This window comes from Mobula hypostoma, chromosome 13, assembly GCF_963921235.1.
Source record: "Mobula hypostoma chromosome 13, sMobHyp1.1, whole genome shotgun sequence".
NCBI classification, from domain to species: domain Eukaryota; kingdom Metazoa; phylum Chordata; class Chondrichthyes; order Myliobatiformes; family Myliobatidae; genus Mobula; species Mobula hypostoma.
In genome coordinates, this window is record NC_086109.1 from 11,224,083 (window position 1) to 11,237,818 (window position 13,736).

A 13,736-nucleotide genomic window follows, 5' to 3' on the forward strand; every position below is an offset into this window, starting at 1 on the left:
CAGATATGGAATAGAATGTACATAAATATATAGATACTAGCATGTATTTTCAATGTAAACTGCATTACAAAAAGTGGATTGAAGTGTTTACAGTGCAGTCACTGGGGTAATAGATGGTGTGGGTGAGGGGTCAAACTAAAATGGTCGATCAGATTAACTTCCTGGGGGAAGAAACTTTTAAGATGATGTGAAGATTTTGTTTTAATAGCCCTATAGCACTTTCCTGAAGGGAGATTTTGGAAAAGACAGTTTGCAGGCCAGACGGTGTCTGCAATGATTTTATTTCCTGTCTGCGTTTTTGTCCTGGACGTGAACAAGTCCTTTTACTCATTTTACTCTTCCCCCTTCAACTCCTTCTGAGATCCTACTATTATTTTTTTTACATATTAAGACCAGTTTGCAATGGACTGTGAACCTACTAACTGACACATCTTAGGATGTGGGTAAAAAAGCACAGCACTTGGAGGAAACCCATGCAGTCACAGGGATAATGTGAACACTGCACAGGCACCATTGGAAGTCGGGATTGAAATGTGTGGGCAGCAGCCCCATGCATTGTGCTACCGTGGGATGGATGAGAAGAGCAGGATGGTTGAGAAACCATTTTATGCATTGAACCTTCTTAGAAATGTTTTCTTTTAATCTTGAGATCGGGAAAATGGGCATCATGTTCACCACACATCAGTGAGATTTATCTGACCTGACATTCCTCTCAGCGTGATTAGAATCTCTAAGCTTCTAACAAATATGATCATTCATTTCCTGTACCGTTGAGTGATTTTAGCTCTTGGGACTTGACACAGTAGATTGTTGCCACTTCTATGTATTTGTACCAGCTTCCATTGCAGATAGTGAAAATTAAATTTTTGAATCTACTTTGAGAAAGTTACTTTTTCTCCCCTCACAGGGTTCAAAGTTATTTAAAATCCACTTTTATCAAATATTATGTGAGCAAGTGTATGGCTGTAATATATGTATGTATTTCTTGATATGTATCCCATGCTTTTGTACAGATGAAAATTAATTTTTCATTGAATCAGTCCTTGCATTGCCGATAGGTACCTGGATAAATGTAGAGCATCTTAAATGATTTAATGCTTACATATTTAATCTATAGTTCTGCCATTTGAACGTAGGAGCCAGAATTAGAAGTACAAATACAGAAGGCTCAGCTGTTCTGTGATTCAAGTTAAAGTAACAAATCTGAGGAACATTGTAAAATGTATTTAAACAGAACATTCACAGGTCTCATGATAAAAATTCTATAAACACAGGCACTTCATTTCAGAAGCACTAAACCGTTACAACACGTGACAGGATATCACACTGCTTGAGGAACCTTTAAAACAGTTGGAGTATTTTTTTCCCTATCTCTTAGATAATTGGTTTACAGGCTAGCTCATCTTTCATCAGCCATTTAGAATGTAACTTCCACTTCAGTGTCACTCAACTGATCTTTGCTTCACTCTGCATTATTCTCACCGCTGTGATTGCTACACAGAATGATCCTTCACTTCTGCTGAATTACAAAAGCAAAATGATGGAAAGCTGAAATAAAACAGAGTACTAGAAATTCTCAGTAGGGCAGGCAGCAAGGGAAGAGTTAACCTGCATTCTGATGAAAGGTCATTGAGGTAAAATGTTAACCCTCTTTCTCTCCATATGACGGCAGCTTGAACTATCAGGTATTTTCTGTTTTTGTGGTTCCTTAACTTCCTCTCTATTTTGTTAGTTTATTTTTAAATGTGCAGCTTAATGCTCTACATCTGATTTTTAACATGCCTGCTCTTCCCTCAGGAGCCGCTAATGGAAGAGTATAGCATAGCTGCCCAGGTATGGAAGTTGAGCTCTTGTGACATGTGTGAGCTGGCACGGAACAGTGTAATAATGAGTGGCTTCTCTCACAAGGTAACTGGCACTAAGATGCTGATTCACATTCAATAAGATTTTGTAGAATTGGGTATCAGCTCTTTAAAGAATCGAGAGGGTTGTAGGTTCAAGTCCAACTGCAGTGGAGAATTTGGGCTAAAAATTTATCATAAGTCCTACACCTCTGGAGGTCAGAACATTAGTCCCACTATGCTCAACCCATCAGTTTTCATCTTTGGATGTGGTCTTAACAATTTTCCAGAGCCTTTCTACTTGCTGCCCTGTAACTCTGGTTCCCACCCCCCTGAAAATCTAGTTTGAATCACTCCAGGCTGAACCAGCAAACTTTCTCACAAGGATATTGGTCCCCCCCATTTCAGGTGTGAACCATCCCATAACATAATCATCTTAGCATACTGGATCCATGTTCCACATGTAGGCAGCAGTTCCACACTATCCAACCAACTGGTGCTTCACAGATGAACAAAGTGCAATTTAATTGCCAATTCACCAGAGCTACTGACAATCTAATGCATTTGTTACTATTAGTCCTTTTGCACCTGGTTATTCATCACCAGCCACCCAGCTGTATCTGGTATATCTGAAATGTAGCCACGCCTTTACTGCAATGCTCATTCTGGCATTACCATTGGGAACTTACTGATTTAAAAATCCTGCTGCGTTATTTTCTGGGAAAATATGACTTTTTTCATACTGATGACTTTTAATGACAGGTTTTCTAAACTTTATACTGATTGCATAATTGAGTTTTGTGTAACTTCCTCAGGAGAAACTAATCAACTCTTAAAATCCTGATTACTTCCACTGAATGTGTTTCTTTTTAATGGATTATGGTATTCACTTGGAGGCCACAATGTATATTTTGTAAATGTTGAATGTAACAATATTCCCTATTTTTGTTTACTCTTAATACAAGTATTATAAAAAGTAAGAGTTTGACTAATCCTGTCCATTTTTGATCTGCTAACTGAAGATTATAAATGACAAAAGGATTAGTTGCTAACAAAAGATCACCTTTGATTATGTAATAATTGTTAAGATATTCCACATTTACTTGCATTCTTATAGTATCGTTATATCGTATTAGGTAGTGGAAGCAGAGAATTTGATTTCCTTTAATTCAGAGGTAAATAGATTTGTGATGTGTAAGGAGACGGACTTGATGGCATTGAGGTTGCTGTCAAATCAGCCATGATAGTGAAATGTGCTTGAGATGCAGTTCAGGTGAAGTTGAGAGTTGTCAAATTAGCATCCAGTAATTGAACCAGTTGTTCAAAATTAACTTGCTAACTTATCCCGGTAAATGAGGAATTAGCACCTTAACTGTAATCAAAATTAGCAATAAAACTCTTTCCTCTGGGTCAGAAGGTGCCGACAGATTCAAGTTTCACTTTATAATTTGAGTACAAGCTGGCAGTTCAGTTTTCGAAGCAAGCAAATGGTAAATATATTAAACAGACTCCCTGAAGAGATAGTAGGTAAAAGCAGTTAGTGTTGATCAAACAAGGGAAGATTTAAATTTACTTCAAGAAGTCATAGACTAGAATTTTCTTTCCAAGTAAGTTAATAAAATGTGCAGTTAGTTACAAGAAAATTGTATATAGTGGATTCCAGTTAATCGGATGCATTGGGACCAGTACATTATGGCCCAATTATATGGCTGCTCTATTAGTCGAAGTTTCATAGAAATGGTAAAAATGGTATAAAAAAAAAGAAACTACCATTTAACTTGGGTAAAACCCAGCTCGCTGCATCAGTTGCTGGATATTTGCCATCATGCAGTGGAGATCTGTGACCTTGTAGAGTTAAATAGTGATCAAAGTCCTTTCTGAAATGCTTGGCTCAACAACAGTCTGAGCAGAATGCCTATTCAAGGAATGGCTGATAAAATCCTATTCAACATGATCATTTGGGATTCAGGGGAAATAGTCAAACTTTTAAGCATGATCTTACTTTAGTGTTATCCATTGGAAATGTGCGCTCTCACGTCCTAAGGTTCTAAATTTCAGGATTTTTTAAAAAGCTGTTATTTGTTTCATCTTGCCTTTCCCTTTCCTTCTATTCCTGTTCCTGATCTAGCATTGCATTAACCTCCACCATCCTTCTCAGTAAGCCCCATGCTTTCTCCCCAGTCTCTGATTACTGCAAGTATTATATCTGATTCTGTTTGTTTCATAATCTGTGAGCTTGATCAAAATTGCTTGTACATTCGACCTTCACTAATCCGACTACCTGTAATTCGGTTCCTTCGATAACCCGGCATTGATTATGCTTAATGTGATCCTTCTGTAATTCAGCATTTTCACTAATCCGGCACTCCTCAGGTCGCAATGGATTAGTGAAGGTCGACCTGTACTAGAATTGAGCCTCTACAATGGCTGAAATAAATGTTCCTTTTACATTCTAGATAAAAGGTTACTGGCTTGGACCAAACTACCAAAAGGAGAGCATAGAGGGCAATGATATCCGTCGCACCAATGTCCCAGATATCCGAGTTGGCTACCGCTATGAAACCCTGTGTGAAGAGTTGAACTTGATCACACAGGCATTAATCACGGCAGAACGATGGGAGAATGAAGCAATAAACATGACTCCACTGTCTGAATAATGAAATGCACGATGGCCTTCACATGGAAGGGCAGTTGTTTAAAACGTTCTAACTAAAATCACCTGTAGACTGCTAGAGTATCTGACTGTTTACCCTCTGTATATCATTAATTATTATTCCTTGGAACTTCTGAAATTGAAGCTATTTATAAAGTTGTCCATCTGACATACACAATGATTTCTACCTTGCATTATGCTTGTTTTTATAGTAAGGTGTGAATGATTTTAAATATAATTGATTGCTCCTTTTGGACAGGTTTTTTGACTGAATGTCAAAGCTGTCCCAGGTGGGTGGGTAACATTCACATCACGTTATTTTCCTCATGACTGTGACCATGACGATTCTTTTGGCTTGTTCCCAAAAGATCTACCTCCCTGCATTCCCAGAGATGCTTTGGTTGTGCAGGAGCACCGGGCTTTATGACCGTTAACCTCTGCATAGATGAAGTAGCATGTGAGGCATTGCCACAAGCATGGTGAGACTTGGATATTTAGAAATCAAATAGGTTTTTTTGTTAATGATGTAGACAGTGAACACCCTTATTATATATGTTTACTGCTAAATAGGGGTGATCTCATGAGCGTTGTAAACAATCATTTTTTTTTAAACTTTCTGTCTACTCTGGTGGTAATTTCAGCATTGGCTTATTATTTGTGCACTGGAGGAAGTTGTTGAATCCACGCTTCACTCCACCATTTAGGAGCACATTATTTAGGATGACTGTTCGTTACTGTACTCAAGAACTACCATATCATCAGAGATGGTATTACTCCCACTGAACTTAACATTTGAGATCAAAGAAAAATTATGCTGTTCTGTACCAAGCTTCTACAGTACTCATCCCAAAAACAAAACTGTTAAAAGGAGACTGGTAATTTATCTCATCATCATTAATTAGTCCTGATAGTGTTATTTTGGCTGGTATTTATAGACTAAATCTTGTAGACTAAATCGATTACATTTCAAGTCCTCCATGACCTAAAGAATGTCCTCGGACTTCCTGAGGGTCTTAAGTATTGTAAAGTTTTACCTTTGACTCCATCACAATTTTATTGGATATGAGGCTTTCAGAAGGAAAGAATGTTCAGAAGGAAAGAATGTTCAGAAGGAAAGAATTTCAGAAGGAAGGAATTAATGATTAATCTATGATTTCCTGTATCCAGTCCTGGGCAGAACTAATGTGGAACTGGTCAACCCATGACCTCATTGATCCGTGACCTTAGCTCCAATCTCAAGTAAGTTAGTCAGTTCCCCAAATATATTCCCTTCTACATTAAGCACAGACTGAGTGTTTTGCAGTATGTGCATTAATAAATGATGCCGGTTTCTTTTTAAAAATAAGTTTAGTTTTGAGTATTAATTCATTTGCGTATTATAATTATTTATGTATTAAGTTACAATTATTTGCAGGCTGTCCTTAATAAGCTGAAAATTGCCTGGTATTATTACTGAAGCTGCTTTTAATGGATAGCTGCAGTTCAGCATATCAGCCTAGAATCCTCTTCCCAGATAGCTTTGCAACGGCCAATATCAATAAATCGGTTTTAGGAAATGTCAGTGGTTTTGCACAGCCCACTTGACAGCTTTGTGCCTCGTACAGTAGATTATTACTAAGTAAAACACTGGCAACAGTGACTATGAAACTGTCTGTTCTTGCTCTCTGATGAAGTACTGCAACTGCACTACAGTAATTTCCTGTTAAACAATGAGGTGTCCATTATTCCAAACTGCTAACAGTACCTTAGGATATATGTCATAATTACACTGATATTACACAGCAATACTGTCATATAGTTTGCATGCAGTCATGTTGAATGGTGATCATGTCTAAGGCCAGACTTATTTTCTGGTATTATCCTTTTTGCAATAAGTGAATTTGATATGGTCTCATTGTCAATTGCTTTTCAATCCAGACGTGGCAATGAACAAGTTTAAAACTTGATTAGGGTGAATGAGCATTGGTGGAAATTGCATATGTGGTGCTTTTCTGCACATGCAGTCCATTTCTTTTCCAGAGTTATAGATTGTTTTCTAGTCAAATCTTGGTAATTGATTAAAATACAAGAGGAAAAACATAGCATACAACAAACAGTAACAAACTAAACAAGAGATTCTACAGATGGGGAAATCCGGAGTAACGCATACAAAATGCCGGAGCTATGGAGAGGAATAAACAACTGACCATTCGGACCGAGACCCTTTCCCCTTCCTTTCCAGTCCTGATGAAGGGTCCCGGCTGTAACGTTGACTGTTTATTCCTCTCCATAGATGCTGCCTGACCTGCTGAGTTCCTCCAGCATTTTCATAGCATGCCTATAAAAGCAGTTATTACTGACAAACTCATATGCATGGATGGTTCAGTTACTGAGCCTTTATTTTCAGAGGGACTAGCAGAAGAGTTATTTATGTAACTCAGATTAATTTTCTACCACCCAGGTATAAAGTACCCCTTAACGGATATTCATGGAATCTGTCAACAAAGGAGAAAAAAAAACATTTTGCTGTGTGGGTCTCAATGCTGCTGCAGAGATTAGGTTATAAAGGCAAGTTTTGCAAGTTAAATAATGATTCCTTTGGGCTGTTACTTCATGGTGCAAAACTAGCTTTTATTGTATAAAATGAAATCTATGTTGGAGTGTTTCACTAATTTGGAGGGAGGTGTTGTGACTATGAATTGGTTGAACTTAATTGGTATTTTTATAAATCTGTGCAGCTTTGTAGTAAACGATGATTGTAATTGGCAGTTTTGTGCCAGTGCATCCCATTGCTTGAAAGAAAGTTAGTAAGGTGCATGTTAGTCAAACATGGACTATTGAGTGTTACTAAAAGGCAACCAACAAAAGAATTACTGCAGAATGAGGCACTGGCTGATGTCGGTAAATGTTTAGTTTACAATCAGCAAACCAACCTAACAGTGATGTTATAGCGAAGGCAGGGTGCTATGATAGCATTGTGGCTAGCCTGACACTATTAAGAGTACAAGGCGCTGGAGTTAGGAGCATCCTTCGTAAGGTGTCTCTGTACGTCCTCCATGTTTCCCCCGGGAGCTCTGGTTTCCTCCCATAGACTAAAGACAAACTTGGTAGGTTAATTAATCATTCTAACAGTGATTAGGTTAAGGTTAAATCAAGGTTATTGGGGTTTGCTGGGCGGTGTGACTCGAAGGGCTGATACTGCGCTATATCTATAAATAAATAAATAAGTTCTGCAGATTCTTCCAACATTTTGTGTATATTGCTCTCGATTTCCAGCATCATGTTTCAGATTCTGCAGATACCGGAAGTTCAAAGCAACGCACACAAAATGCTGGAGAAACTCAGCAGGTCAGAGGGGAATTAAGAGTTAACTCTTTTGGCTGAGACCCATCATCAGGACTAGGGTACTGGCTTATGTTTAACTGAATCCAAGCTATTCTTGTCATTAATGATTAGAAATGGATAAAGTTTGAGAGATCATTGCTGTCTCCAAACAAACTAATGATCAAAGTGCAACTGTTGTCTCAGGGTATGGGCAACAGAGTGTTGCCCAGACAAAGCAGGTAGCTTAGAGAGACCAGGTGAGTTGGTTCATGTGAGAGCAATATGTGTATATGAGCACAAACTCAATGGCCTGACTCTGTACAATTTGTTACGTTTTTAATGTGCATTTCCATTCGTTCTAAAATGAATGATTCAGGATTTCTGTCCTGCATCCCTCCTAGTTCAAATTACGGAAACTGAGTTTTAGGTATTCTGTACAATTCACTGATATCGAGGGCATCCTATTTGCTGATCAAAGTTCAAGTAGGTTTATTATCAAAGCACATATATTATCATAAACTATTTTTAGATACATTTTCTTCCTGACATTTATAGGAAAAAAGAAATGTAATAGAACTAACACAAGTCTTAAGACGAACCTTGGATTTTTATCCACGGTACCTACACTCAGTGGCCAATCTGCTAGATACAGGAGTGGAACACTGTTTGGTCTTCTGCTGCTGTACCCCATCCACTTCAAAATTTGATGTAATATGAGTCCAGAGATGTTCTTCTGCACACTGTTGTAACATCTGGTTGTTTGAGTTACTGTCGCCTTCCTGTCTGGTCATTCTCCCCTGATCTCTCATTAATAAGGCACTTTTGCTCACAGAACTGCCACTCACTGGATGTTTGTTTGTCTTTTTTTTTTGCACCATTTCCTGTAAACTCTTAGAGACTGTGTTTGACAACCTCAGGAGGTTAGCAGTTTCTGAGATACTCAAAGCCTCCATATAGTTCCAACAATCATTCCACAGTCAAAGTCACTGAGTTCACATTTCTTCCTCATTCTGATGTTTGGTCTGAACCACAAATGAATCTCTTGATCTCTTGACCATGTCTGCATGCTCTATGCATTGAATTCTGCCACATGATTAGCTGATTAGATATTTGCATTAACGAGCAGGTGCATCTAAAAGCCACTGAGTTTAGTTTTATCCCAAGCAGAAATATTGAAAGTGCTTTCTTGTAAAATATCTGAGTGCACAGCATATTTTGAGATTTAAATGGGAGCTGTTAATGGCAAAGATTGTTATTTAGTTCCGTTGCTCTGGTAGAAAAATCTAGCTGTACGTAATTCACCAAAGACTAATCTCATGTAGGTCTAGAAATGTTTCATTGCAGGTAGCTCCCATTATAACAGATAAGCTTACAGGTTAATTGCCTATATGTAATCAAATCTATCAAGATTTATTAGATTTTAGGTGTGCTTATAACTTATGCTTCCACTTTCCAATTTCTAAATTGCAAGCCTGTTGTTACGTACAGAGTATATGTCACACATCACTAGAAATACTGCAAAAATCTGGAAAAACAAAAATAATTGATTTGATTCATTAGATAGCTAACATAGATCACATTTCTGCTTGAAAATAAAACTCTTAAAAATGCAATAGTCAAGTCTTCTACATTATAAGCAGATAATGCATGTTGGATTGGATAACCTTTGAAATATTAATATTTTGAGTGTGATCCTTATCAAAACATGTTTTTTGTTTCTATGTCAGAGTAATTACTTTTAACTCCAGGCTGTGCACGATATGGGTTGGCAGATGGTAGCATAATGATTTACAGTGCCAGCAACCTGGGTTAAGTTTGTATATTCTCTCAGTGACTGCATGGCTTCCCTGTGGGTGCACTCGTTTCTTCCCACAGTCCAAAGACCTACCAGTTGGTAGGTTAATTGGTGATTGTAAATTGTCCTGTGATTAGGTAGGATTAAATCAGGAGATTGCTGGGCAGAAGAACCTATTCCATGCTTTATCTCAATAAATAAATATCACAGCGACCTTGTGCAATAGATCACACAACATACCGGAGGAGCTCAGCAGGCTAGGCAGCATCAATGGGGGGGAAAAAGTACATTCGACGTTTTGGATTGAGACCCTTCAGTAGGACTGGAGTGAAAAAGATGAAGAGTAGATTTAAAAGTTGGGGGAGGGATGAAGTAAATAGCTGGGAAGTTGATTGGTGAAAGAGATACAGGGCTGGAGAGAAGGGAGTCTGGTAGGTGAGGATAGAAGGCCATGGAAGAAAAAAAAGAGAAGGGGAGAACATTAGGGGGAGGTAATGACCAGGTAAGGTGATGAGGTGAGAGGCGTAAAATGGGATGGGGACTGAGGGCATGGGGGTGGGGTGTCATTACCAGAAGTTGGGTAAATCGATGTTCATGCCATCAGGTTGGTGGCTACCCAGACGGAATATAAGGTGTTCGTCCTCGAACCTGAGTGTGGCATCATCGCGGTCTCGGCTCAAAAAGTCGACAGTACTTTTTTCTGTAGATGCTGCCTGGCCTGCTGAGTTGCTCCAGCATTTTGTGTGTGTTCCTTGGATTTCCAGCATCTGCAGATTTTCTCTTGTTTGTCACTTGTTGTAGACAAGTAGGAACATTTGAATTGTAAGTTTCCTCTCCAGGCTGATGTTTTAATATCTTTGATTTAAAAGAAACTAAAGTCTTACATTCTAGCTGATCCAGAGCTTAGGAGTTCCCACTGAAGGTAAACACAAAGGTTGAGAACATTATTTATATTCTGAGTTGCATTTTCCAGTTCCTGACTCACACATAACCTATTCTAACGCTCCATGGAGCATTGGATGATTATAGATGTTACACACATTTTATATTTATCACTTCTGGTTTGTGATAAAGTTAAACTCAGTATTTCTATAGCACACAAGTATGCAACTATCTTTCACCACTTAAGTAGCTCTCTATTGTCAGATTTGCTGCATGACTTAGAGCTCTACCTTCCCCCTATGTCCTATTGAAGATCAAAACATGAATAAGTTTTGTAAATGCCCACAGGACAGGTACACAGATTATCAACGTTAATTTGGAATTCATTTACTCTTCGCTGTCCTACTCTTGCTTCTGAAATTTGGTATCCTTGTATTCAACAGAATCAGCCACAACTACACAACATAACCAAAATGAGTTAGAGTTTCTATGCGATTATTCCCTAGTAGTTTACCTAATGGTCAGCTGAGTATCTAAGACAGCTGCTTGTGCTTTCATAAGCATTCTCTTTACAATGAAGATAAGGCATGTAGTTTACTGTTAGTTGCGTATAGCCAATAGTGATGCTTTGTACAGTATTTTCATTCATAAAATGAGGAAATACCTTGGTGACATAATCCCTAACCAAGGCTGTTTACAAAGCGAAGTGCACCATCCATCACAATGGTCAGCTGTAGCAGAGATAGCTGGTTGTTACCTGCTTTTGTTCTACACTGCACTATTTCCATAAGCATTCCCATATCCTATTTGTGATCCACTTTACTCAGGCTGCTTCATCTACAGAACAGTTCTGGAATTTCTCAGTCAAATCATGTTTTATATTGGATGATCTCACTTGAAGCTCCGTGTGTAAATTGTATCAGAAATATTTAGTTCCTTCTATCCACCATTATTGGGCTTAATTGCTTTTTCTGCATTCGGAGCACTTCATAAACGGCCGAACATGGTGAGAATTGTAATGGAGGTCTTGAATGGTTAAGAAGTGTGACTGGGTTTTGATATTTGTGCATTTGTCTAGAACAGTTGTGCTCTGCTTCCCCAATGCAGCCTGTGGCAGGTGCAATGTCTTGCCAATGGTTCATGCCCAATTTTTGAAACTGCACTCCATAATTTGTATCCAAAAGTAATATGTGATTTTCAAGTGTTGGTAGATAGGTGATAGAATAAAGAATAATTTTTAATACTCGAAGTAGGTCATATGACTCTTAGAGCTTTCACTTTTCTGAACAAATGCTGGTGTTTTATTAAGAACTTCTTGGAAGATATTGGTGGTTGTAGTGTTGCGAAACGCTGGTTGTTTTTTAGCCTGCCTCATTACCTCCTGCTTACTACAGACACTAAAGCACATAAGACTTCATTGCACAGGAGAGCTTACTCAAACCAGTTGGATTATCCTCTATTAATTGTTCCTACTGTGGCAGACACACTGGCTTGTTGTTTGCTGCTTTTCACAATTAGTTAAATCAAAGGGAAGTTGGACACTTACTAAAGAGAATAAGGTACAGGAATACAGCGAAACTAGTGGAATGGGATCGCTCCTCTGGGGGCTGGCATGGAACTGAGAGACTGAGTGGTCTCCTTTTTTGTATTTGTAAGAGAAGTGTGTATTTTGTTTGCTAATTTGTTGCTAGAAGTTGATCCTCTGCTTGACTATCAAAAAGAGCTGATTTACATGCTGGAATATGTGAAATGTGAATGGAAAGTAAGTTTTAAAAAAAATTGGATTTGCCATGTTGCCTCAAACATTATTTTTAAATGTAGAAATGCATCCACAAAGGTTTTGATGGTGCTTGAAACTTGTTCACCAAAATAATGTAATGATCTTGCAGAATAGTAACTACCTGGTTTGCAACAAGCAAAACTGTGGCACCAGAGCGTAAAGGAAGTCCACAGTTTTAGGACCTTAAGTTAAACAGTTATCATTGCCATAGAATGCTGGAAATATACTTTAATGATACTTTGTGTAGTGTGTGTTGGTTCAAACAATGGCAAATTTACTTTGACATCAGATTTTAACGTTTGACTTTGCTAGTGACGCATTTAACCAAATGAAGAGTGGCTGATCTGTTCATCACTTGCCTACCCTGCCTCTTTACAATTTCATTGTAGTTGTAACAGCCTCAAGGTGGCCAGGCAACCCCACATGTTTGAAACCAGTTCAATATGAAGGCCCACCTTCTTAGATATCCCCTAAGGATTGAGGAAGACTCTCTTTCACTCCAGTTCTGTGGCCTATGAGGTCAATTTAGGAAGCCTGAACTCCTCCACAACTGGAACTGGAGATGATTGGTGGAGCGTGGGTGGTATGTGTGGGAAGCTGGAAAGGGGCACTAAGTGGTAGCAACAGCACATTTGTGTTTCAGGTTATTTTGCAAGAAAAGTAAATGAAATTATGGTAAATGAAGATTTATCTAATTTTGATCTATTGGATGTCATCTTTTAAATACAGTATATTAATTGCCATTTTTGCACTGTGATTGCTTGTTAATTCTGTTAATGGAAATTGCTTAAAAATGTAATTATGCTAAGGTATTGCAATAAAATTAATTGAAAAGCGATGTTCTGCTGTTTGTAGATGAGTTATGTAAGTGGGAATAAAACCTACCCTGACCTTGTAGTTTGTGTGTTTAACATGTCTGGTTGGTTTAAAAATAATAAATGTTCACCTGTACTAATAAAAATAGCTCTTTGTTTACAGCAGTGAATGCAGTTCAGTATTTTAAAAATGTGCTTTATCTAGTTGTTCACGGTCCCTTTGGAAAGAATGAACATGATAGTTATTCATTAACATACAGAATGGAATAGTAGAATTAGAACAGAGTTCTGACAAAGTAAATTAAAATTGTATGAGGTGTTAAAGGGTAGATGATGGATACTTAATGGATAATATTGCATGTATGTGTACATGAATTCCAACAATTATTTATTCCTCTCTGGTACAAAATGTCAGGAAAGAGAGCTTGGACCAAGGAAGTTTGAGATAGTATTAGTCGCAAAGAGGAATTTTAAATTAGCAAGAAAAAGCAGCATGCCTGGTGATGGGAGCAATGTGAAATTTAGCAAATGACAGCAAAATTATTTAGGAAATGGAAGACAGAATGAATTTATTCTTCCAAGGAACATTAAAAAGAAACTGCCTGTAGAAGCTTTGATGAATAAGTAAAGAGAGTTAGTGAAGGGAAAACTGTGGCCTATAGCTAAA

At 38.0% G+C, this 13,736-nt stretch overlaps 1 protein-coding gene across 8 annotated transcripts in view; it reads left to right on the plus strand.

Annotated features, from left to right (window-relative positions):
• The window catches only part of LOC134355426 (AMP deaminase 2-like), a 170,112-nt gene extending 156,888 nt beyond the window's left edge, over positions 1-13,224 (plus strand). For all 8 annotated transcript variants that reach the window (XM_063065290.1, XM_063065288.1, XM_063065293.1 and 5 more), the window contains 2 exons: positions 1,798-1,908; positions 4,298-13,224. In XM_063065290.1, the coding sequence (XP_062921360.1) occupies positions 1,798-1,908; positions 4,298-4,498 (312 nt within the window). In that variant the 3' untranslated portion in view covers positions 4,499-13,224. The remainder of the gene's footprint in view (positions 1-1,797; positions 1,909-4,297) is intronic.
• The last annotated feature ends 512 nt before the right edge of the window (positions 13,225-13,736 follow it).